The sequence below is a fragment of the Micromys minutus genome (genome assembly GCF_963924665.1).
Source record: "Micromys minutus genome assembly, chromosome: 18".
NCBI classification, from domain to species: Eukaryota; Metazoa; Chordata; class Mammalia; order Rodentia; family Muridae; genus Micromys; species Micromys minutus.
Window position 1 is genome coordinate 28,629,127 of NC_137953.1, and position 24,211 is coordinate 28,653,337.

General features: G+C 39.9%; 1 protein-coding gene across 1 annotated transcript in view; it reads left to right on the forward strand.

Annotated features, from left to right (window-relative positions):
- Positions 1-24,211, forward strand: part of HIBADH (3-hydroxyisobutyrate dehydrogenase) — a 93,322-nt gene that overhangs the window by 16,628 nt on the left and 52,483 nt on the right. The window contains exon 4 of the mRNA XM_080931853.1: positions 2,738-2,859. Coding sequence (XP_080787979.1) covers positions 2,738-2,859 — 122 coding nt within the window. The remainder of the gene's footprint in view (positions 1-2,737; positions 2,860-24,211) is intronic.

Below are 24,211 nucleotides of genomic sequence, written 5' to 3' on the forward strand. Positions count from 1 at the left end.
GTAAATGGTTAAGAGATTTTTACAGCTTGCACTTTAAATTGTACCTAGTCTTTAAAGCACGATTTTCTTCTGGTGTACAGAAATCCAGAAAAGAGGTTCTGTGAAAAATAAAACCAAACACTGGGAAGAACACCGGAATTTAAAATTTTATTTTATAGTAAAAAGATATTGAATGTCCTATGGGCTAGTCCCTCTGCAGTGAGGAGATGGGGAAGCCGAATCCAGTGTTAGCTGTGGCTCTTTGAGTGAAGTGTGTTCAGCTCAGCGTTTCCAACAGGTGTCTGCCTTCCCTGGCACTGTAAGCCTGCTGGTGAGCTACTTGTGGTGCGGTTAAGTCAGAATGACGGTGGTTGCATTCCAGTCTCTGGGCTTTCCTGTTTCCTATTCCTAACTCATTTCGCTGTTGAACCCAACAGAGAGCTAGTTCAAAGTCATATGCCATGTAGACACTTGAGTCACCCACACTGATTTCTAATACACTTGCTAAAAGAAAGTAAGATTTAGTCTGAGAAAACCATAATGCAATGAAATTTGAGGTTTGGAAAACTAACAAACTTGTAAGGAAGAGACATGTGGATATTAGACAGAAAACTGATAAGATAAATGTTTAGATTTCAGGGGGTTGAGTGGCATTCATTTGAATGGAGTCAGTGGGCCCACAGTGTGGGTGGTCTTGAGGCAGCCTGGCTGACTCACTACCTAGCCTGCTCCAGTTGTGGCCCTGCTTTATTTCTCCAGGAAAGTGACTATAACGTGTGCAGTGACACAACATTTACTAATATCCTTTACTCTGGAGCATGGTGGCCAGCCACCAGACCAGTGTTGTCCAGGGAGTGCTTAGGAAGAGTTTGGTTTCATATTAAACTATAATTGCCCTCTCATTGATGGTCCCCTCTGTGCCCCCCATGCCAGGATTCTTTATCTACACCCAGTGCATAAGTAATTTTTGCTATGAATTCTCATTTGATTTTAAGATTGTTAAAGATGTTAATACCATGGAAGACTGGTAGTTTTATCCATATTTTTCTGTTACATAAAGTAAAGCTTTTGTTTGTACTGGGGTGATTTCTGGTAGTACTTGGCATGTTTCTTCTGTGGAATTTACCCAAGTACTCTGTTGGATCTGTCTAAATGTTTTTGAAAGAATTCTATGTACTGCCTTTTTCAATAGAAATATTTTGTTTTCCTCTTTAGTAGTTTATTTTTCTACACAGTGATTATCCCATTTTCTGCTTTAATATTTCTATCTATGGAGTTGTAATTTTCCAGTCTTGACTGTGTATCCCTGGGTGAGCAGACCTGTGGGAAGAACATGAGGAAATGTATAGCTGGTGAGATGGCTCTGGGTAGAACCCTTGCTATGTAAATTGACTTCAGAGTCTTCCTCTGTCTTCGTGGTACAACCACAACATATCGATCACACACACTAATAATAAATAAGCGAGAACTTTGGGAAATTTGCATAAAATTGTTAGTTATCATTCTTTTTTTTTTTTAAAGATTGATTTATTTTGTCTTTGAGTACACTTTTGCTGTCTTCAGACATACATGAAGAGGGCATTCGATTCCATTACAGATGGTTGTGAGCCACCCTGTGGTTGCTGGGAATTGAACTCAGGACCTCTGGAAGAATAGCCAGTGCTCTTAACCGCTGAGCCATCTCTCCAGCCCCATTAGTTATCATTCTTGATTTATATGTTTATTCATTATTTACTTTTGAGACAGGATCTCACTGAATTGCTTAGGTTTGCCTTGGACATACCTTGTAACCCAGGCAGATACTAAACTTGTGATCTCTCTACCTCAGCCTCTTGAGTATTTAAGATTGTAGGCCTGGGCCACTAAGACCAGGTAGCTAAATTATAATGTAGGTCAGAGCTTCCTAGCCACTGGGATAAGCACTGCCTTGTAGATAAAAGAGAACTCTTTCAGGTCTGTGTTCTGCACTCATAGGATAAAACACATCTTTTACTGAAGGATGATAAAAATTTATGCGAAATATCTATGATCCTGTTTCCATCTTTACCAATGTATGCATTTTAATATGCCCCCCAATCTTGTCAAACTGCTAGATTGAATTCTTTATTTCCTTTTTTAATCTATTTCATATTTTGGTTTTAAAAAGTGTCTTATTAGGATAGGAAGTAGGTAGGTGAAATGGTTCTGGAGAAAGTAGGGTGATGAGGAGGTGGGAGTGGATCTGGGAGGAGTTGGAGGAGAAGTAAATGTGATCAAAATTGAAAGTCTTAATTAATATTATTTAAAAATGTTTCCACTGTTAAAAGAATATACCCTCTTGAAGCAAATAGCTATACTTTAGTTGCTTATATTCATTTTTAGTGAAAATGATATGGATATGGGAAATTTGCAGTATAGCTTCCTAAAGACAGCTTTTTAAGACCCAGTGACTATCCTGTTCCCTTATGAAATTAATAGGGTTTCAAACTTGCTTACACTTCAGCTTCACTGTGTGAGCGTGGCCAGTGTGCTGACACTAGGTTTTCTAGTTCATTTATTAGATTTTCATTTTGTTATTGTTTATATGAATGAGTATGGGTTGACTTTGAACTGTAATTGATCTGGAACTTGAGTAAATATGAGATTTTTCAACTATTTCAGTAACAAGCCACAGTCCTCCCTGATGGTCTGGTGATTTTGGGCTGATTCTGATTGTATATTTAGTTGCATGAAGTACTCATTCAGAGTTGTAAACTTGAATATTTTCATTTATACTTAGAAAAGTGAAGAAAGGCTCATTATTAATAGATTCCAGTACTATTGATCCTTCAGTTTCAAAAGAATTGGCAAAAGAAGTTGAGAAAATGGGAGCAGTTTTCATGGACGCCCCTGTTTCCGGTGGTAAGTGCTGTCTACAACACTTGTGCACCTTGTCATGTCCTTTTCTGCTTGTCAGAGTAGCTGTCCTGCTTTTGTGCCACCCAGGAATTTCCAGTTGTTTTAGATTTGCAATGATTCCTAATCTCATTGAAAGAAGAGCAGAACGGAACTGGCATGAATTCAGTGCTCTCATGAGACAGCACTGCTAAGTTACCTGTAAATGCATTTAAAAGGCTGTGAGAGCTTGAAGAGTCACACATGCTTTGTGTTGAGTTATTGTGTGATAAAGACAGATCACTGCCTAGAAGTTTAAGAACTGGTTCCAGAAATAACCAGTTTGGGACTCGGGCTGTAGTTCAGTTGGCTGAGTGCTTGGCTAGTGTGTAGAAAGCCCTGGGTTTGATTCCTAGCACTATGTAAACTGCATGTGCTGGTGAATGCCTGTGGTCCCAGGACCCGGTTGGCTGAGGTAGGAGAATCAGGAGGTCAAGGCCTTCACTACATAGGCAGTTTGAAGCCAACCTAGAATGCCTGATGTCCTACTTCAGAAACAAACAAACAAGCAAACAGAGCCCCAACTTGGCTGACTCTACTGTTGAAGAAATTTAAAAAGAGATTTAAAAAGAACAAAACAAAGTCATCTGACCTCTCAGGTATACATGAGGCTCAAGTGGCTTTACAGGTGACTGTTACTAAAACATAAGGCAAAGATCATCACATTTTCATGTGGATGCTTCTAGACAGTAAAAAATAAGGAAGGACTTCCCAACTGATTCTACCTGGAAGACCTTTCAACTCTCTCACTTAAAGCAAGTAGAATCGGCAGGGGGAATGATCGGTGGATTTCAGTCAGGAGCATAGAGTTCAACCTTTAAAGACAGAATTAGCAGATCAAATCCAACCATAAATAAGAGAAGTAAAACATTGCAAGTTCTGTGTTGCCTCTAGTAGAGATGGCTTAATAGGAAACCTGTAAATGTAATTTATCATGTAACATGATGAAAGTTACATGATAATCTTCATGAGAAGTCAAGGACTAACTAATGAAATTTTTAAAATTTAGTTTTGCATTGAATAATAGCAGGAGTGAGTGTGTGGGATGGTGAGTGTGTGGGATGGTGGCTGTGTGGGATGGTGGCTGTGTGGGATGGTGGCTGTGTGGTAGCAGGATTGCTGGCTTGGTAGAATTGTGGGTGTGATTTTCTGTCATTTCCAAAATTTCTGTGTAAACAGGAGTGTTCTTGCTTATATTTCTCTTGTACATATATAAAGTCAAGTATGCATTTGTAGTAGTAGGCAACAATGGTGATTTTATTCCAGTTATATTACACAGAACTTTGGTCTTTAAAAAGATGAAAAGTAAAATATAATTTAATTCAGCTTTTATTTTTTAATAAACTAATGATTTTGCTATAAAATTATATCCAAAACTTATTGCTATTTGTTGTTGTTATTGCTATTTTGTTTATCTGTGATAAAGTCTTATATAATATCCAGGGTTAATTCCCCTTGTCTCTACCTTGATTCCTGTCTCTACCTCCCAAGCTGGGATTACAGACATCTATTATCAGGTTCAGCTTCAAGTCATTTTTGAGTGTAGGTGAAGAAATAGTTAATTATTAGCTCTTCTTGTTACACTGAATTAGTTATGTAAGATTATGGTATAAAGGTTTGTAGTAGTATTTAGGAACTTTAAAAATTAAACTTTATTATTAGTATGTGTATGATACGTATGGGTCAGAGGCTGAGTTTGTGGAGGGTTCTCCCCTTCCACCAGCAGGTAGTTCCAGGTCAGACTCACGTCGTTAGGCAGTGGCAAGTGTTCTCACTGAGCCATCTCTACAGCCTGATTTTTAAAAAAGGTTTGTCAGTGTATACAGTGTGTGTGTGTGTGCGCGTGCATGTTGGTGTAAATGTGGGTACATGAATGTGTGCACATGTGGAGACCCTGGACTAAAGTTGGGAGTCTCCTTCAGTGGATCAGTACCTTATTCACTGAGGTAAGTGTCTCCACTGAACCCAAAGCTTCCTGATGCAGTGAGTCTAGCCAGCCAGGATGCCGTTTCTAAGTGCTGGATTACAGGTGAGCTACCATGCTCACCTGGTGCCTATGGTTCTGGGGACCTGAGCTCTGTTCCTCAAACTATCACAGCTCTATGCACTGAGCTCCCCAGCCTGATTCAGGCATTTTGATTCTTAAATACTAATAATATTGGGGCTGTGAATAAAATTAATAAAATGAACCATTCTTCCTTTGAATGGGATGATACACAAGTTTTGGCCAGGGATTCTCCCCTTTCTTCTTCCCATGGTGCCACAGTAACACCGGGACTAGAGATGTCTGCTACTTTGTGCATCTTTACCTGGGTCAGTCAGCAGCAAAGTCACACACTGAAGGGAACGATCATCATCGATGGGAGAAAAAAAGCTGTACATTCTGACTCAGTACTGAAAAAGCAACTGATTAAGAAGGGAGCAGTAGGTCCACATCAACATTTCTCACAAGAAGAGCAAACAGTCAGCAATACACAAGCTGTCCACAGGCTTAGGGAAGCTAGGTGTGTAAAGGACCTGCATTGAAATCCACGGAACCCAGGAGTATGTAGGTGATGGTGGTAGCCAGGGGCACATACGTGTTTGTGTGCACGTGCATGTTGAGCGAGACCACAGGTTGATAGTTTATATTTTCTTCTATTGCTCTCTTACTTAAAAAAGATTTTGGTATTTCTGTATTTATTTATTTAGAAAGAATAAGCATATGGAAGTTAAACAACTTGGCAGAGTCTGTTTTCTCCTTTGTCATGTGGTCTCTGAGGATTGAGCTCAGGTCACTAGGCTTGGTGGCAAGTGCCTTATCCACTGAGACATCTTGCAGGCCCTCCACTTAATATCTTTTACACTGTTATTTGTGTGTGTGTGTGTTCACTTTTCTGTATGCTATATCACATTTATGGAAGGCAGAGGTCAACTTGTGGGAGTCAGTTTTTCTACTGTGTGGATCTTTGGAATTGAACTCAAGTGGTCAGGTTTGACAGCAGGCACCTTTACCCACCAAACCATCTTGCCAGCTCACTCAACCTTGTTTTTGTGAGCCAGTCTGTCACTGATTCTTTAGGAATCCACTTGGAATTGACTTGGGCAGGAGGTTCCAAGTTAGACCCTCATGCTGTCTCCTCAGTCTGAAACAGTCAGGAACACTGAAATCATTCTTGTCTTCTCTTAAGACAGTGAGTCCTGATACATTGTGAATGCATCTGAACTTGTACTCTTACTGAAGTAAAGCTTTGCATAGGTATAGTTTGTGGTAATTAATTGGTCTGACACTTGATCATTATGAGATTAATTACTATGTAATAGCAGCTTATTTATATTTATATGGTCCTTCCACCATTATCTTTAGGCATTTAATGTGATGGATTAGTCTCATGTTTATTATTTTTATATATAAATATGGTTTGTTGGAAATGACTCTAAACTGTGCACACCTGTAATCTCATCAGTAGGGAGCCCGCAGCAGGAGGATTGCCATGACACCCTGTCTCAAGAGCAGCAACAAAAAGATTGTGCTCTCAAGGTTAAATAAAGGATATTTGCCCATGTGCCAAGTAGACAGCTTTAAAAATCACTATGTTTTAACCAAATAAAATGAGGGAAGAGGGAAGTGGGGGAAGAGCAATTTAAGAACCAGATATTGACCCGGTTTTATGGAGGCTTTGTATTCCTCAGGTGGGTTTTTTTTTTTTTAAGATTTGTTTATTTATTTATTTTATGTCTATGAGTGCACTTTAGCTGTCTTCAGACACACTAGAAGAGGGCACTAGATCCCATTACAGATGGTTGTGAGCCACCATGTGATTGCTGGGATTTGAACTTAGGGCCTTGGGAAGAGCAGCCAGTGCTCTTAACCGCTGAGCCATCTCTCCAGCCCTGTGTTCATCAGTTTTGGAATATGGAGTATTTTAGATCATTTGAATAAATCCTTACATTTCCTCTTTCATTGTATCCCATGCTTCATGTCTGAATTAGAGGCTGGAGATTGATTTTGGGTAGTTTCCTCTCTTTCTCTTTGTTTTAATTTGTTTGGGGTGTGTGCAATATCTGACTTGTATATGTATGCTGGAGTTTAGAACTTGGGTCTTCATGCTTCAACAGCAAGCCATTTAACCCACTGAGCCGTATTGCCATCTCCTCAAGGGGTGATGTTTTAACTAAAAAATGCATTTAAATATATTTATATAAGGATATAAATATAGTACCATACAAATAAAATGTGACTTATCACAGTTCCTATTAACATTTTAAGTAAAGGAGATTTTTTGCAGCGCAGATGATTGAAATGGTAGTGTTTGGAGGTGTGGGTGATCTCCCCACTCAGTACTTCTATTTCTTACTGAGTACTGTTCTCAGGAGTAACAAGCATCAATCCTCTTTCTTTTCCAGGCCAGGAAGCAGCAGGTGAAGGTTTTCCCTAGGTTGGGCTTATGTTTACTAAACCCCACAGAAATGGCTTCTGTAAACATCATTTTTATGTCTACGGAAGCAAAGTGATTGTGTCATGTGACTCACAATGCGAAGGGCCACTTCACTGTTCTGCATGATCTCATCTCAGAGTCTTTTTAAAAAGCTTCCAAACTGTACACTTCCTTCCCATGTCTCATGGTCTCTTGTATTTCTAGCCATTAATTCTCTTTTTTCTCATTTCTGTTTTTTTTTTTTTTAAATATGGAGTCTTTTTTAAAAACTGATTTCTTTGATTAAACACTGCTATCTGTCCACATTCGTCCACTCTGGCCAGCGTGTTATCAGGCACTGGTGAGGTAAGAGGTAAGAAGTGTAAATGGATGTTGAGCTGACCGGTGCCGCCCAGCTTAGGGGAGAACCTCACTCCCGATTACCCTCAAAGTTCCCGTTTCACAAATACATCTTCCTTTTAATTAATGGAATTCTTGTTCGTAATTATGGGAGCAGTGTGACATTTCACTGTCCCCGTTCTAATCAGAGCCATGGGACTGCAGTGCCGGTCACCTAAGACACTGATTCTCTCCTGTACTCCCCCACCCTCTTCTCTCTGACTAGATGACCAGAGGCCCAAACTTTACATCTTATTCTCCTGCTTTTCTTTCGAGTTGAGTTCATATACTCTTAACCTTTAAACAGTAGATTTATGTTTTTTCATGATTGGGAACATTCTAGAAATGGAATCATTCTGTGACGGACTTTTCGCATTCCGTTCTGTGGTGTTGGAAGAGGCATTAGCTTATCCAGTTCTTTGTGAGAATCAGAAAGAGCTGTCTTCTCAGTATTGAAAACACTCCTAGGTAAGTCGATGGAGTCTGGTTTGTCTTTGAAATAAGATATTGCTATAAAATGCAGGCTGGCCTCAAACTTGATAACTTCCTGCCTCTGTCACCTGTGGTTGGAATTACTGGTGGTGGCACATGCTGCACCACCACACTCAGTTTCAGAGGTACTTAAAAAAGCCAGTCTTTTCTGGACAAATGTCACTCTATAACAGGGTTTATGACCTGTCAAACAATGTGGATTGAATGGCAGCCTCTACTTACCCCTTTGGTTAAATGACCACATATATGAATGTTTTGCCATTACATACTTATTACATGTAGTTTATTAATTTTAACTGCTATGTGATAGTCTATATAAATAACCACACGCTGGCCTTTCTACTATGATGAACGTTTGGATTACTTCCAGGGCTTTAAAAAGTTACACACTTTTTATACATCGTGGGAGTCTGCCCTCTCAGTCTAGTGTAATACTGGAACATTGTCAGTGTTCAGTAAATGTTTAAAATTTAAGGTTGAACTCAACTGGAAAAACAACTATGAAAAATAGACAGGATAGAGGTGGCACCCTTTGTCAAGGTGAATACAACACACAGAGACGTTAAGTCACTTAGCTCAAGCCTGTGCCTGTTTGGTGGGAGAGCTGGATATGAGTGTGACACTGCTTCCCATTTTGCTTTACTAATTTATTCCAAGTTGAAAAAAAATGTTAAATCCAGAATGCTCTTTAGAGTGTTAGAGTGTGAACTCTTTATTTCTTGACTGAAGTGCTAATAGTTGATGTGGTGCACCGTACAAACATGACTTCAAATGACTACTCTCCCACCATCTGTTCTGTCTCCACTCCTCACATGGATTGAGCTTAACCATCTGACAAACTTTGGACAGTGACTCGTTAAACGTGTTGGACAAGGAGATTTGGAAGCTCTCTTTTTATGTGGGATTCTTCCATCAACACAGCAGCAATCCAGCTTGTATAGGCACACACAGAACTGCTGAGTGTGGGTCTGACCGTCATGACCACCCTGCCCCAGTCATTGTGCCAGATGATGGCAACCTCACTGGCTACTGTGGGCCTGACAAGTATGTACACTGGCCAATAGGCCCAGCCTAAAGTGCTTATCTATAGACTTTCGAGAAAGTAAAAGTCATGGGGTTTGGCGTGTGCAGTGTGTGCTGATAAGTATTTCATGGATCCAGTTGTGTCAGGTAACCAAGATTCTTGCCCAGGATTTGTTAGCAAGCTGGAGAAAGTGATTCTGTATAGAAATCTGTTTGATTGTAATAAATACTTCTTGAACCTTAAGTCTCTATATTTCTGATTACCAATGAGTATATTACTTGGCAAGTTGTTATGAAATACCCGCATTTGCTCAGATCTGGGAAAGTAGTTGGTAAATTTCAATAAAGGTTACTGTGGTTTTTTTTTTTTTTTTTTCCCCCCATGGAATGTTGTGGTTAAATAGTATGTCCAGCTTTTAAGTGTTTCTTCTGCTCCTAGAATGGAAATTTATTACTAGAAGGAACCCTATGGATTATTTTAGTCAGACTCTTATTTTGTAGATGGAAAAACTGAGGTTCAACAATGCTAAGTGACTTGCCTGGGGTTTTCCAGGTGCTCAGCAAACGGGAGTGGGATTCTAGTCTCTAGCTCAGTTTTTCCTGTCATCTTCCAGAGCCTCTGCCTTCCAATGATGTCTGTGGTGTCTTCTCTTTGTCCAGCACCTTGTCCTTGTCATGGCCGTCTCCCTCTGATAGCTGCTTTTCCGACAATTTGTCTTACCCACAGCTAGTTCTGTCTGCTGCTTCACTGCTTGGTAGGTACGGACACATCTTGAACACTAAGGGGGAACTGCCGTATCTTCTAACCCCTAGAGGCCCGCTTCTAACCTGAGCTGAGCTCACCATTTCTTCTCCAGCCACTTGGGAGAAACTGGTTGAGAAAACATTATTGTGTAATTCAGAGAACTGACAGTTCTGAGCAGCCCTATTCATTAGTTGGAGAGTGACTTCTGTTCGCAGACAGAATGAAGTGGAAACTTAAGGGTTCTTTGGAAAGTCAGTTGTGTTGAAAGTGTTTTGCTGGAGCAAACACATGAAGGAGTGTTTTCCTGAAGTGGACACAGGTGAAAAAGACTAAGGCAGACTTGTGAAGGAACATTTCACTGGAGCTGACACAGGAGAGGATGTTCTGCTATAACAAGCACATGGAAGAACACATAATGAAGGAGTCTTCACTAACGACACATATAAGGTCTGTCTTACATTGTGTAGTTGAGCATTTGTTGGGACTCATAGAGAGAAACACACCAAAAAACTTTTGGTGGTGTGCTGCAGTTTCTTGTCGCTTCCTTGGACTCGGGCTGATTGGCAGATGGATGTAAGTTGAGACAGACCCATGCTGAGGTAAGACCCCTGAGGAAGACGTGATGTTTGGAGGTATAAATGGGCTCCAACAGACGTTGACATAGGCTGAGCTTGGCTTATTTATAGAGCTAGCAGTGCAACACTTGTGGGTCTGGTGTCTTCACTGAATCTTTGATGAATCTTCACTTCCCTGAGAGGCACTCCTGGGCTTCCTCCTGGTCCCTCCTGCTGACTGGAGCTGATGCCAGCTTCATGTTTGCTAGCCGGACTCTGTCTGTGAAGTGTTTGTGAGTGGATCGATCTTCCGCTGCTAACCTGTGAACTAAACTGCTGATTTCCAGACAACACATATCTTTTCTTTCCCACTACCTCTGGTGGGTGGTGGGCTAAAAGGGAGGTTAAAGTGTTTAAGAATCATCATTAAAAATAGGTTTTGAAAAAATTAAAGTTACAACAGAATGAATGGGTTGGAACCAGTTTTGGAAAGCCTTCCTGTTTGGAGCTTAATCAAATAAGCCTGCAGAGGAGAAGTGCATGCTCACATGGGACTGCGATGTGACCTACTTCCAGTCCTGAACCTGTGGGGGTTGGACAGATTGTGCCTGAAAGCTGAAGGAAGGAAAGATTGTTTATTCTGCAACAGTAGAACTGTGTCCACGTCTTTTGTGCATAGCATAGCGTCTGTGTCATTACTAGACTGCTGGGTTACACTCATGTGCTTGTTTCTTCTGCTGGACTTGGAAGTGGGTAGATCTTATTTAAACAAAACAAAACTTTATATCTGCAATGTGTATTCCTAGTGGACATGTGATAAAAATTGAATCAAGAACCAATCAGTTCTTCCTTTCTTTTCTTCATGCTTTACCAAGCTACCTGTTGATCTCATACATCTGATGCTGGTTTCAAACATATAACCTTCTCTGCCATTGAACCCACATCCCATCCCTTTTTAAGATGCTGATGGGGCTCTTGCCTAACATGCACAGGGCCCAGGATTGTAATTAGGAAGTGAGTAAAATTTAAAAATGTGAAGGTTAATGTTGAATAGTTTGGGTTTTCCTGCAATCACTTCTGTCTCTTAAACTGTAGTATTCAGAACAATGTAAAGAAGAAGGCTTTCCTTGAAAGTTTAGAATATAGGAAGATGTACTAATAATTTGTACACTAATTTAGAACAGCAGCATTCTCAGGAGCCATGCAGACCAGGATCTCCTCCGCTTTCCACAGTTACCAGCTCATCTCCCTGAGCTGCTGGCTGCTCTTGTTCTGAGTTTTCTTTCATATGGATATTTAAAGAGAAACCAGCACTGGATTTAACCTACACAGCTGATTCTACATCAACCTAAAGAGTTTTGAGTTTGGAAATGGAAAATGTATGTTAAAGATAAGTTCTGAAAACCTCATCTGTAGTATCCCCTGGGAACCACTGGAGTTTAGGGTTAGATTTAACAGTTCTTTAAGAATATTTTCAAATTAAAATAATTTTACAAGGTAAAATTATTTACCTTGGTGTTCTGCCTTTGTGTGTGTGAAGGTGTCAGATATCCTGGCACTGGAATTACAGACATTTGTGAACCATCATGTGGATTTGAACCTGGGTCCTTTGGAAGAGCCGCCAGTACTCTTAACCACTGAGCTATCTCTTCAGCCCCCAAGAGGTATTTTTTGAACAAAGGAAGTTGGTTCTCCTCATCCTTCTTTTACCACCATTATCTCTGTTAGTGAATTATGTTAAGAAAGGGTGAATCTAAGCACCAGGGGCTGGAATGCTGGCTCAGTAGGTAAAACATTTGCTACAGAGGCACAAGGGCCAGAGTTTGAATTTCCAGAACCCACATAGAGCTTAGGTGCAGTAGCACATGTGCGCAATCCCAGAACTCCTAAAGCAAGATGGAAGGTGGAGACTAGAGAAGCCCTGGGCCACTAACACACACACACACACACACACCACACCACACACACACCACACACACATACACACACACACACACACACACACACTTAAAAAGGAAGTGGAGAGTGAGTGAAGAACTCCAGTGTCAACTCTGGCCAGCCCTGCACATGCATACGCACACACAGGCACGCATGGAATCTACACTTCTCATATACATGCACACACACAAAAAAAGGTTACATTTCCTTCAACAAAATAGCTTGCAATTCAAAGTACTGTGTTTATCTAATTTTATATTGCTTTTTGCTTGCATATTCTTGCTTTGTATTATGTTGATAATACTTTGACCTTAAGGAACATGATCCACTTTGCATTTCATACAGTAACTGTTTAGTAAGTTCTTGTTACATTTCGATATTCTTTGGATACTAGGGCTTGGGCTTTTCTTCTTGGAGCCCATGTTTATGGGAATAGAGGACGTAAGCAAATAAAGGGAATTTCAATAATTAGAGCCTTTAAATAAAGTACTAATTAGGGAGATACAGACTAATGGGAGGCCCTTTTCTGTAGAATGATGGATGTTCTTTCTAGAAAAGTGACATTTAACCAGAGGAGTGAATGTAGAGACCAGGAGAGTAGTGTGTTTCCGGGGAGGGAACTGCTCCATCCAGGTTCCTATGTGTGAACAAGCTGGGATGTTTTTAGAGCCTTTTTTCTAGCATTGGGGTGTTGCTGGCATTTGGATAGTGACTTTTACTTGGTTACCATTTCTTACACCGGCCTTTATTTAACACTGTGGATATTAAAGTAAAGCTAACCAGGCCTGCTATTAATTAAACCATGATTACCTATCTCAAGCATGATACTGTAATCTCTTTATTCTGTGCAAGTCTTTGTGAGACTTGGAGTCATCATGTGATGTCAGTGTCCCTGCATCACACCACTGTGGATACACGGTTGTCCTTGTGTGGGGTGGATGGATTTGCTGCCATTGTCTTGGTTACTGTTTAATCAACTCATTTCTGGCATTCATATGCCAGATATGAAGCAAATTTCGAATCATTGCTTATGACTAATGACCAGGTTCACAAGCTGCTCTACCAGCATCATTATGGTACTTAGCTGTGCTTGACTACTTAAAGACAAACTCACCTGTGGCCTAGTAATGGCTGTCTGTAGGTTTGCAGAGAGAGCTGGAGTTGAATCGCTTTGAAGGGGCACTTGTAGTTAGCTCCAGGCTTTCCATGTGGCCAAGCCTGATTGACACACTCAACTCTACTGTTGCACTTAGGAACTGATGTCAAAGTTAAATAACTGCACTTGTGTGCTTGTGTAACAGTTCACTACCAGGAAACCTGATTTTCTATTCTTCTCGCCTGGATTCTGTTTTGGTAATTGAGGTATTCTTAGACTGTGAAGTAGTAAGCACAGAAACCTATTAAGGAGTTGCCCCTAAAGTACCAGACTTGCAGGCCACATCTCAATGAAAGTTTCATATAGTCTCCATTCTTATTTAAAAATGAAATATGCAGTCTTGGCTTTTACTCTTGCTGAACTGGATACTTACTGTTTTTCCACTCGAGGTGTATCTAATTTATAGTAAAGAACCACAAAACGAAAAATCGTTTCTGTTTTTGGCACCTAGCACTATTACAGTTACGGGTCTGTTGGCATTTCGGTTAAAGCATTTTCTTAGAATTATAGCTTGGCAGTCTTTCTTGGCTTTAGGCTGAAACGTTGCTATTTCTGTTTCAAAGCAAATTCTTTTATCAAATTTCATAGACCTGAATGTGTCTGACGTGCTGAGGGACAGGGACAATCGGAGCCGTTCTTTTCCTGATGCCTTCACACGTGCTTTAGTTACACAGAATGCTGAGTGGTAATCTGTTCTCTTTAGAAAATGCTTTTACATTTGTTTATTCATTTTGTGTGAGGTCATGTTTGGGTATGTCCTGAGTGCCACAACCTGTATTGGGAACTCAGTGCCACTTGGGTGAGTTGTTTCTCTCCTTTCACTCTGTGGGCCTTGGGTACGAAGCTCAGGTTGAGAGCTGTGCCGGTGAGCGCTCTTACCTCTGAGCTAGCTCACCTACTCAGAGTTCAGCTCCTTCTTATATTTTGTTTTGACCGAAGTAAGAGTTTTCATTATGCAAGATAAATGAGTTCTAGCAATCTGTTGCTACACTACAGTGCTTACAGTCACTTGCTAAAGTGGGGACCAGAGTGCACTACGGAAGCATCACAACCATCTGTAGTCAGATCTTAGTGCTGACACATACACACACACACACACACACACACACACACACACACACACACACATACTCGCTGCTGCAGTCCTGCACTGACCTGTGGGCTGAGGGAGAGACATGATTATTGGTGCCATGATTATTACTGGCTGGAAAAAAAGAGTGAGCGAGTTCCAGGTTCAGCAGGAGACCCTGTCTCAAGGAAACCAGGTGGGTAGAGATGGAGGAGGACATCCAACACTCTCTCCTGGTCTCAGAGCCTTTGAATCTTTCCCCACACATATGTGTGCACATACAAAAGCAAATAAAAGAAAAAAGGGTGTTAAAGATCATGGTTTAGTGGCTTAGGCCTGTAATCCTAATGTTCTGGAGGCAGAGAAAGGAGGATGTGACGTCAAGGTCAGCCCAAGCTACATATGAGACCCCATCTCAAACAAATCAAAACAAAACAAAAGAAGCCAGTGGTGATCACAGTGCATACCTTTAATCTTAGCACTCAGAAGGCTGAGGCAAAGGCAGGTGGATCTCTGAGTTAGAGACTAACCTGGTCCACGCAGTGAGTTCCAGGACAGTCAGGGTTGCACAGAGAAGCCCTGTCTTGAAAAACAAAACAAAGCAACCAAACAAAAAGATTGAAAGGCAGATCTTTCCTTCAGTGTTGCTACTGCCACACAGTAGCAAAAAGGCACAAAGACTTTGGATGATAAATGCCCCTTACCTTGATAGTGGTGATAGGTTTATGGGTGTATGTTTACGTCCATAGTGGTCACATTTTATATGTTAAGTAAGTGTGAGTGTTGGTACATCAGTTATCATTCAGCAAATACATTTATTATAGGTTTTATTCTGAAATAAACTGGTTAAATTTACACAGGTCTCTTGTTTTTACTCTTTTCTAAGACAGCATTTTGCTCTAATCAGGCTGGATTTACTGCTTCCTGCTTCCGCCTGAGTGGCAGAATTATAGGTATTGCAGACCACACCCCACTAGACTTCTCTCTGCCAGAGTTATATTACTGTTGGAGTTTCTTTTAAAGTTACTCTCTAATCGGAAACTCTCATCTTTACTAACTAAATGTAAAAGTATATTGCAGCATTTGACTTTTGAATGGGAGACAGAGTTACTCTCTTCAAAAATACTAAATAAAATGATAATACTGTTCTTGGTCAGGTTTTGATACTTCATGTTTTAGTAGCTCAGATAGTTAATATGTACTTAAACTTTGGTAACCAACTCCATTTCCTTTAAATGGCTTAAGATTCATTAATAGAGTACACAAAGTTGAGTTAGTTATATTAGTCAATTCATTCCCTGAAATTTTTATTCTAACCCTACATCCATTGAGTGTCCTTTTTGTGCTTCGAGGTTTTCTACGTTTCTACAGGTAGTTCAGAAATGTTTGTAAATACACTTCAAGGGCTTATGTGAAATGAGCTCTGAAGTGGTGCCCATAAGAGTCTTTTCATCCTCTCTGGCACCCCATGACTGCACTGCAACAGCTGTTAGACTCAGGTCCTCTCTGGGTTTTATGTTCTTGATGCAGTGAAAGGGGAACACTGACTGCACATAGTACAGGATACTTTGTACCCCAAGACAAGAGCAGGAGAAGGTGTTGATAGCAGAGTGCTTGCTGGCTACTGCAGTCTCTTACCAGTGCTCTACTCCTTTCTGTCCTCTGCTTCTCTCATTTCAGGATTCCTTCCTCTCTAAACCTGAAGGCTGTATTTTAATTGTGTTGTAACTTTCAGTTAAACACCCTCTTGCTCCTGGCTAGCGCTTGCTGGTGGTGGAGGGATCCCACGTTCTCACACTGCTAAGGTAGAAAGCACATCAGTAAGGCAGGGGTCCTGCCTGGAGTAATCCTGGGGTAATTTTAATGTCTTTTAATTACCATTCAGGATGTAAGTCAGACCAGACGCAGTTGGGTCTGGTCACACAGTTAGGACTGCCTACCTCTGTTTATGTAAAACTGAAGTAGATTTAGCAAATAAATCTGGAGCTGTTGCTTGTGTATAATATATTATTTCCCAACATTACTGATTTCTAGACAGCATGAAATCAGTTCTCTTAGGCTTTAAATAACCTTATTTTGTTAGATATGGGCATAGCACTTGGGGAGAGGTGGGAGAAAAGGTGGATTTGATGATTTGATAAGGGCCTCGTCATTGTGAAAATAGTTATTTTCTTCAGATGTCTGGTTTTCTTAAAGTAATGTGATAATGTTGGCAGATAAGAAGGACATGAAGTTAAGTTTAAATTAGTCTCTGTGTTTGCCACACAGTTGTATTTTTCCTTTATTCCTTTGGGTGTTCTATTTGGGAACATATAAAATTTGCCTACAGATTTCATGACAGTTCTCTTCCTTTCTGGGACAGGAACTGTGGGCATGCCTGCTCTTTCCTGCCTCCCAGGGATTTCAACCTGAGCTGATGGTGGACTGTTGTTTTGCATTTGGCTCAAATTACCATTAAGGATGGAAAACAGAGGTTTGGTTTGCTTCGGTTTTGGTGCTCACTGAGGAATGAGGAATGTAAGCGTGGTGGCTGATACTGTTTTGTTGGATTACAAGAGAGGGCATGATTCTTACAGAGATTTTAAAATTAAAATAATGTAGGGCCTGCATACAAGTAACTCTAGTGTTAGTTAATATTATTGCTTCTAATTCTTTTTGTATTTGAAAGTAAAACTTGTTTTCAAACAGCCAACATTTTTAATATACTAAGAGTAGTAAACCAGTCTTGGCGACACTGTAATAAATAGGTAGTTGGCTTTTCTCACCAAGGTAGGTTTGTAAAACTTTCTGAAAATTAAGAAATGAGAGAAAAATAACTTTTCTTTTTCACTAATGACATATTAACTTTTCACTGTAGGCTATAGAAGATCTTCATTTATCATTCTTTTGTTAGATAAGCATCTCAAAAAAAGAATAATTTATTTCTTGTAAACATTGATTGTTGAAAGAACTATTTTGACTTAAAATCCTGTGTAGACAAAAGAACACACATAGTATACACTCACTGGTAAGTGGATATTAGCCCAAAAGCTCAGAATACCCAAGATGCAATTCACAGACCACATGATGCTTAAGAAAGAGGACCAAAGTGTGAATGCTTCAGTCCTTCTTAGAAGGGGGAACAAAAATATTCACAGGAGGAAATACGGAGACAAAGTGTGGAGCAGGTACTGAAGGAAATGCCCCACTTGGGGATCCATCCCATATAGAGTCGCCAAACCCAAACACAAGTGCTTGCTGACTGGAGTCTGATATAGCTGTCTCCTGAGAGGCTCTACCAGAGCCTGACAAATACAGAGGCAGACTGAGAACGGGATCCCCAATGGAGGAGTTAGAGAAAGGACTGAAGGAGCTGAAGGGGTTTGCCACCCCATAGGAAGAACAACAATATCAACCAACACCTCCCCTAGCTCCCAGGGACTAAACCACCAACCAAAGAATACACATGGAGGGACCCATGGCTTCAGCAGCATATGTAGCAGAGGATAGCCTTGTTGGGCGTCAATGGGAGGAGAAACCCTTGGTCGTGTGAAGGCTTGATGCCCCAGTGTAAGGGAATGCCAGGGCGGGGAGTCAGGAGTGGCTGGATGGGAGGGTGAGCACCCTCAGAAGCCGGGGGAGGGGGGATAGGATAGGGGGTTTCCAGAGGGGAAATTGGGAAAGGGGATACCATTTGAAATGTAAATAGAGAAAATATTTAATAAAAAAAAAATAATCCTATGTAGAAATGAGATTTTTTTTCTAAAATTTTGAAATAATTTTAAGAAAGACATAAGAGTAACCACACAACTGACTCTGAGACCTGGGATTTGTAATAGCAAACTTTAAATCAGTACTTAAAAATATTCGATGATATCTCATGGTCTTTAATTGGGCTGAACTTTTCTATTCTTATTTACATTCTTACTAGTACTCATATAAAACCAAGTTTGCATGATCCAACATCTACATCGTAGACCTTGCACTCTGCTCCAGTAAGTAACAGACTGTCTGCTGGGACCATGAGGCTGATGGGAGGGAGTCCATATCTGATTGAGAAGAAGCAGGCTCATTGAATGGCTTGGGTAGGGTGGCAAGAGCGGCCAGGACCCCACGCTTGTGGGAAGGTAGAGAGAGGCTTTGTCCTTCTCCGTTTCAGCTGCTGGGTTTGTAACTGAAAACTGTAAAGTTAAACTTTTTGGAATCGTTACTATCCCAAGTGGGAATATAAACTGTATTGAACAAAATTTATTTAGCTTGTTAAAAAGTCAGCATAAAACTGTGGTTAATTAGTTTATATTATTACATCACTTCTAGTAGAGACTCAAACTAGTACCCAGGAAGAGGAGCTGCCTCAGGTGAGCTGCCTGCCTGCTGCCTGTATGGGGCTTTAAGATAATGATGAGTTTAAATTCCCTCTTAGAGCTAAGTGAGAATAAAACTGGAGGCAATAAATATTCTTGGCCAGGGCCATTAAATGAAAAAGCTGGGAATTCTCCAGCTCTTGACTTAAATTGTTTGTTTATCAGCTGGCGCCTAGTCTGGAGTCAAGAGCTGGAGATGTCTATCTGTGGCAGAACTTTGAAACTCTTGCAGGACACTTTCATTTCAGCTGAAGGTAACCTGAGTTTATAGCTTTGGCTTTAAAGATTACTAATGATTTACTCATTTCCTTACTATTTAACCAGAGTGGACTTTTTCCCAGGAAGGGATCTGTGTTTATTTAGGGCTTTGTCTGCGGAGGGATTAAAAGGCAGCCCACCAGCATTGTGAACTTGATGGTAATAAAAGGTCACCAAAACACACCATAAAAACATTCTTACCATGGAATTAATTATACAGTGTAATTTTACAAAGCAACTTCGCTACTCCAGCTTTATCCTCCTCTCTAAACATTCTATTATTTGAAATGAAAACTTAAGTACAAAATTGCTTTGTGAAAAAAAATGTTTTGCTGCTTTTATGATTAAAACACCGAGGAAATTGTCATGTGCATAATGCAGTTAATTGCTTAAAGGCCTTAAAAATTTAAATACAAATTATTTTTCAGCAGTAGGATAAAAATTGGGAGGGTGGGAGAATAGTTAAAAGAGGTAGTTGGTATTTCCAGGAATGCTCAACTTCTGAACACAGAGGCCCCTTTAAGAGTTCATCTGTGCCACCAGGGGGCACTGCACGCAAGCCTGCCTGTGATAAAGGAGAAATTGAGACTTTTTTGTTTGAGAGGATGTAAGACATTTTCTAGATTTTTGCTTTTGAAGTTGGCTTAAAAATACATCTGATAGTAAGGCTTATTAAGTGTCCTCAGAGAGTTGAAAAGACTTCTGAATTTTACAGATAATTTTATTGTAGGTTGATTCTAAAAGTAAATCACAGTGGACATTTACAGAGATTATCTTTTTTAAAAAATGAATATAGTATTTGTTGTTGTTATTGTTATTAACTGTTCTAAAAAAGGGAAGGGATCCTGCTTGTGAAAATCCTCAAATATATTTCAAAACCCCCTAGTGCTGCAAATTAACCCATACCCTCATGTGCGCGCTCGCCAACACACACACACACACACACACACACACACACACACACACACACACACACACACACACACCTGTTAAAAATGTTTGTTGGCAGGCTGCACTGATGGGCCTTTTTGAGAAGCCGGAGAGACCTTTGAAAGATGGAGGTTGGCACTTTCACAAGCCTGGCTGTGCGACTCATTAGGCAGTTCATGCTCATGTCTTAAAAGCTGTTTTAGGAAAATAAGTTCTTAAGTTTCCTGTACTGGCTTTCAATGAATCTTTATAGCCTTTGAATCAGCTCATTTTAAAAAGGTGATAATATAAAACAAAAAAGCACCTCATTATAAATTTTATAAAAGTGAGATGTTTTTATTAAACTGAATACCATGTTGTATTTTTATGAGCCATTAAATATAAATTAATAAATGTTACCAGAACCAACTAAATTATTTAATACAAATGTCCAGTGGGAAGAAGTGCAGTTCCATGTACATTATCTTGATTTCTATACTTTAAAAATGTGTACATGCCGTGCACCGAGGTGGCTAATACTTCGCTTTGATCATTTTGCTTTACGGAACTTACTGTATACACTTGCCTTTTCTCAGAGGCTTCTTAATGTGTAAAGCCTATTTAAGAAACGTATATGTTTTCAAAGTAAATGCCTGACCTCCCACCTCGATGTTCTTCCCACTTAGCAACAAAATAAAACCCTTTCCCCTCACAGGGTAAATTAGTAAGGCTCTTCCCTCTACTGTTGCCCCTCTCTTATAGTGTGTATTATTTGGTTAGCATGTGAGCTGTACTAAAAGGGAGTCTATTCCACATTATTAGAGATTGTCTTTACGTTAAAATGATAACTTCACATTTGAAGTGGTCTAGACAGTTAAATTCATGACATTTGACCTGCATATTTTACTTTTTAACTTGATACAACAGTCTGCTTCTTAGGTTTGTTGTATGCTAATATTTCTACTTACTTAACACCAAAAGCTGCTGTGGTTTTTCTGTAGCTTGTACTTGTGTTCTAGAATTGTCTCTGCTGGCCATGAATTTTATTTTGGCTTTTTGTCAGAATTTCTTACCCAGGCTTTTCTTAGCTTTGTAGCCAACATTAAAAAAAAAAAAAAAAAATCATATTTGACACACTAAAGTGGGTTAACAAAAATGTACTTACAGTACATAATTATAATTGAAGCAGGCTTCTTGGCTCATCACGCCTGCTTTATGTATTAAGAGCAAGTGAATGCAAATCTGTAATAAATCTGCAATAATAAAAAAATGATTGTCCCCAATGACAGTATTTTTCTAGTTATTTCTGTTGGATGAACTGTTTTGCCGAAATTCTAGAAATTAATTTTTTCATTAATAATAGTGATGGGGGAAATTTTTTTACTCATTAGCCTATGTGTTAGTTTTTAATGAAACATTTAGGTTTCTGCTCTCATTTCACTTGGAAATAGTGTTGGCCTGAATGAATGTTACCATGGGAACATCCATGTAGATATAAAAGAAGACTGTCTGGGGTCAGAGGAGGGGCAGTGCACTAAGATACTGTGGGCCTAGGTGATGTGCACTTGGTGGGTATGGGCTGGGGTGGTGGCTCAGCTGAGGGGAGGAAGTAATGTAAAGAGCAGCTGTTGTCCGAGAGTCATTGAGACAAATGTTCAGAATCTCGTGGGTGAAAGGAAACATTTCAGGATTTGACATGTATTTGATTATTTTTCATTTGCATATGTTGCGAGTGTTACAGACTTTATTTTAAAAACCTCAATAATGAGAAGTATATTTATTTAAGATAGAAAAAGTGTTTAGCTCAGTTACTTTAAAAGTTGTCATTTTGGTCTTTGAAACAGCTTTAATTATTGAAGATGCCTGTCATGAGTCTCTGATGTCTAAGACAGAGAGCTGACCAGTTAGAAGACAGTGCGGCTTTGAGAGGAAAACTGGCATTGAGGTCTATAGAGTTCTTAATATTCGATTTTTAAAATCAGACATTTCTAGTCATTTTTAAGTATTAGCCAAGAATACAATAATATGCTGCACCTGCATGTTTAGTAATAATAAAAGCAAAAATAAAACAAGAGGGCTGGAGAGATGGCTCAGTGGTTAAGAGCACTGGCTGACTGCTCTTCCAGAGGTCCTGAATTCCCAGCAACCACACGGTGGCTCACAACCATCTGTAATGGGATCTGGTGCCCTCTTCTGGTGTGTCTGAAGACAGCTGCAGTGACTCACATACATAAAATAAGTAAATCTTAAAAAAATAATAAAACAAGAAGTGACGACAGTAAGACCAAGCACTAGATAGATTCTAGATTCTGTGGATGTAGGATAATCCGGCGTTAAGTGCTAGGAAAGATGATTAGAGACCAACCAACCTTAACTGTATACAAAGTAATGTTTTGTTAGTCCATTTAAGGTACAAAAAGCAAGGCCTGTGGGGAGTTAGGGGAGGAAAAAGGATCGTGGATGCTGGTCCTCAAATACATAAATACATGAGGGTGGCAGGGGTGGGGATGACAGAATTGTTTAAACTTACCTTTTCAGCCATGCAAGGGGAAAAGTAAAGCTGCCAAGATAGTAAACAACCAGAAGTTTTAAAATTAAACAGAGTAACCTAAAAGCTGTGAGAGCCTGCACTTGGTTGGGAGAAAGGGTTAAAACCACAAAAGCTGCCTGGCTGGGCCTGGCTGTGTCTGATCAGTTAAGGCAGTGAGTGGGAAGTGTATTGTTTTCAAGACCAGTAAACAGTGCTGGGCTCTCTGTGGGTGTGGGGTGTTGGGGGATGGGTCTTTACAAAGTTAATTGGGATGCAGAAGGTTAAACAGTGGACTTTTTTGGCATGTAAAATATTAGGTAACGGTACCTGCCTTTCCAAGTTCAACTAAGATTCACATTTACATATGTAAATGACTGTTAGGGATGTGATGTGTTGCTGAATGCTGGAGTCTGTCTTTCTAATCTCACACACTAAAATTCTCATCCGCGTGCTTCGTGAGCCCTCCCCTCAACTGACCAGATCCAAGCACTTCAAACAAAAATGTTTTCAATCCCTACACAGGGTTTTTAGTTAGGTGATAATTCTTTCCATGTTTTGATAGGGAAATTGTGAGGGAGGCATTAGTGTGGTGATATCAGTAGAGGATGGAAAAGTATTTCTACTGACTGTAACTAAAACGCCACAAAACCTTTTTCCCTTAGTAACCAAACATTGTAAAATGAGTGCGGTGACTTACATGTGTAATTCTAGAGCACAGGTGGCTGTGACAAGAAGATTGTCAAAAGGTTGAGGTTACCTAGTGAGTTCCAGGCCAGCCTAGACTAACTGAGACATTGCCTCAAAGGAAAATAAGTGTGCCAGTCCTGCCTTGATGTTTAAAGATGCTCTACCTGAAATGTCTCTTCCCACAATCAAGCTGACTCTCACAGTAACTTCGGTGAGCCTCAGCATCCTCACCCAAGTGTGAGAATCCATATTTCATGTGGTGGTTCACATTTGTAGTCTTAGCACTCAGGAGGCTTGCCAAGAGTTTATAGCCAACCTAACCTACAAACAGACTAAATTTTAAAAGTACACAAAACATTCCACATGACAGTCCCATATTTTAAAAAAGCTTATGAAACCTTTTAAGGTGATTAAAAGTATTTTAACTATTCTTAAATTAGAAGGCAATGTGAATTTTAATTTATTCCAAGATTGTTATATTTTCACTGTATGAGTTGGGTTAGGTGCACAGCTGCCTAACTCTTAAGATTTCAGGTGCTTAATATTCCTGATGAGGCTGGTTTTGTGATTGGTCGATTTTCCTTGAAATATAGCAGTTTTTTGGAATGAAGAGTAAGAGTAAGAAGGCCCTTCTTCCTCTCGTGGTGTGTGTTCAAAACGGAAACAAACCAGTAATATCCTTGTAGTTTGGAGTACCAAAGAACCTGCTATGAGTTCCCAGGTTGTTTGGAAATAACATGTTCAGGTTTCTCATTCTAGAGAGTTCTGCTTACAACATACCAAGTTATTGCCAGAAATGCCGTGATGTGAAAGAAAAGG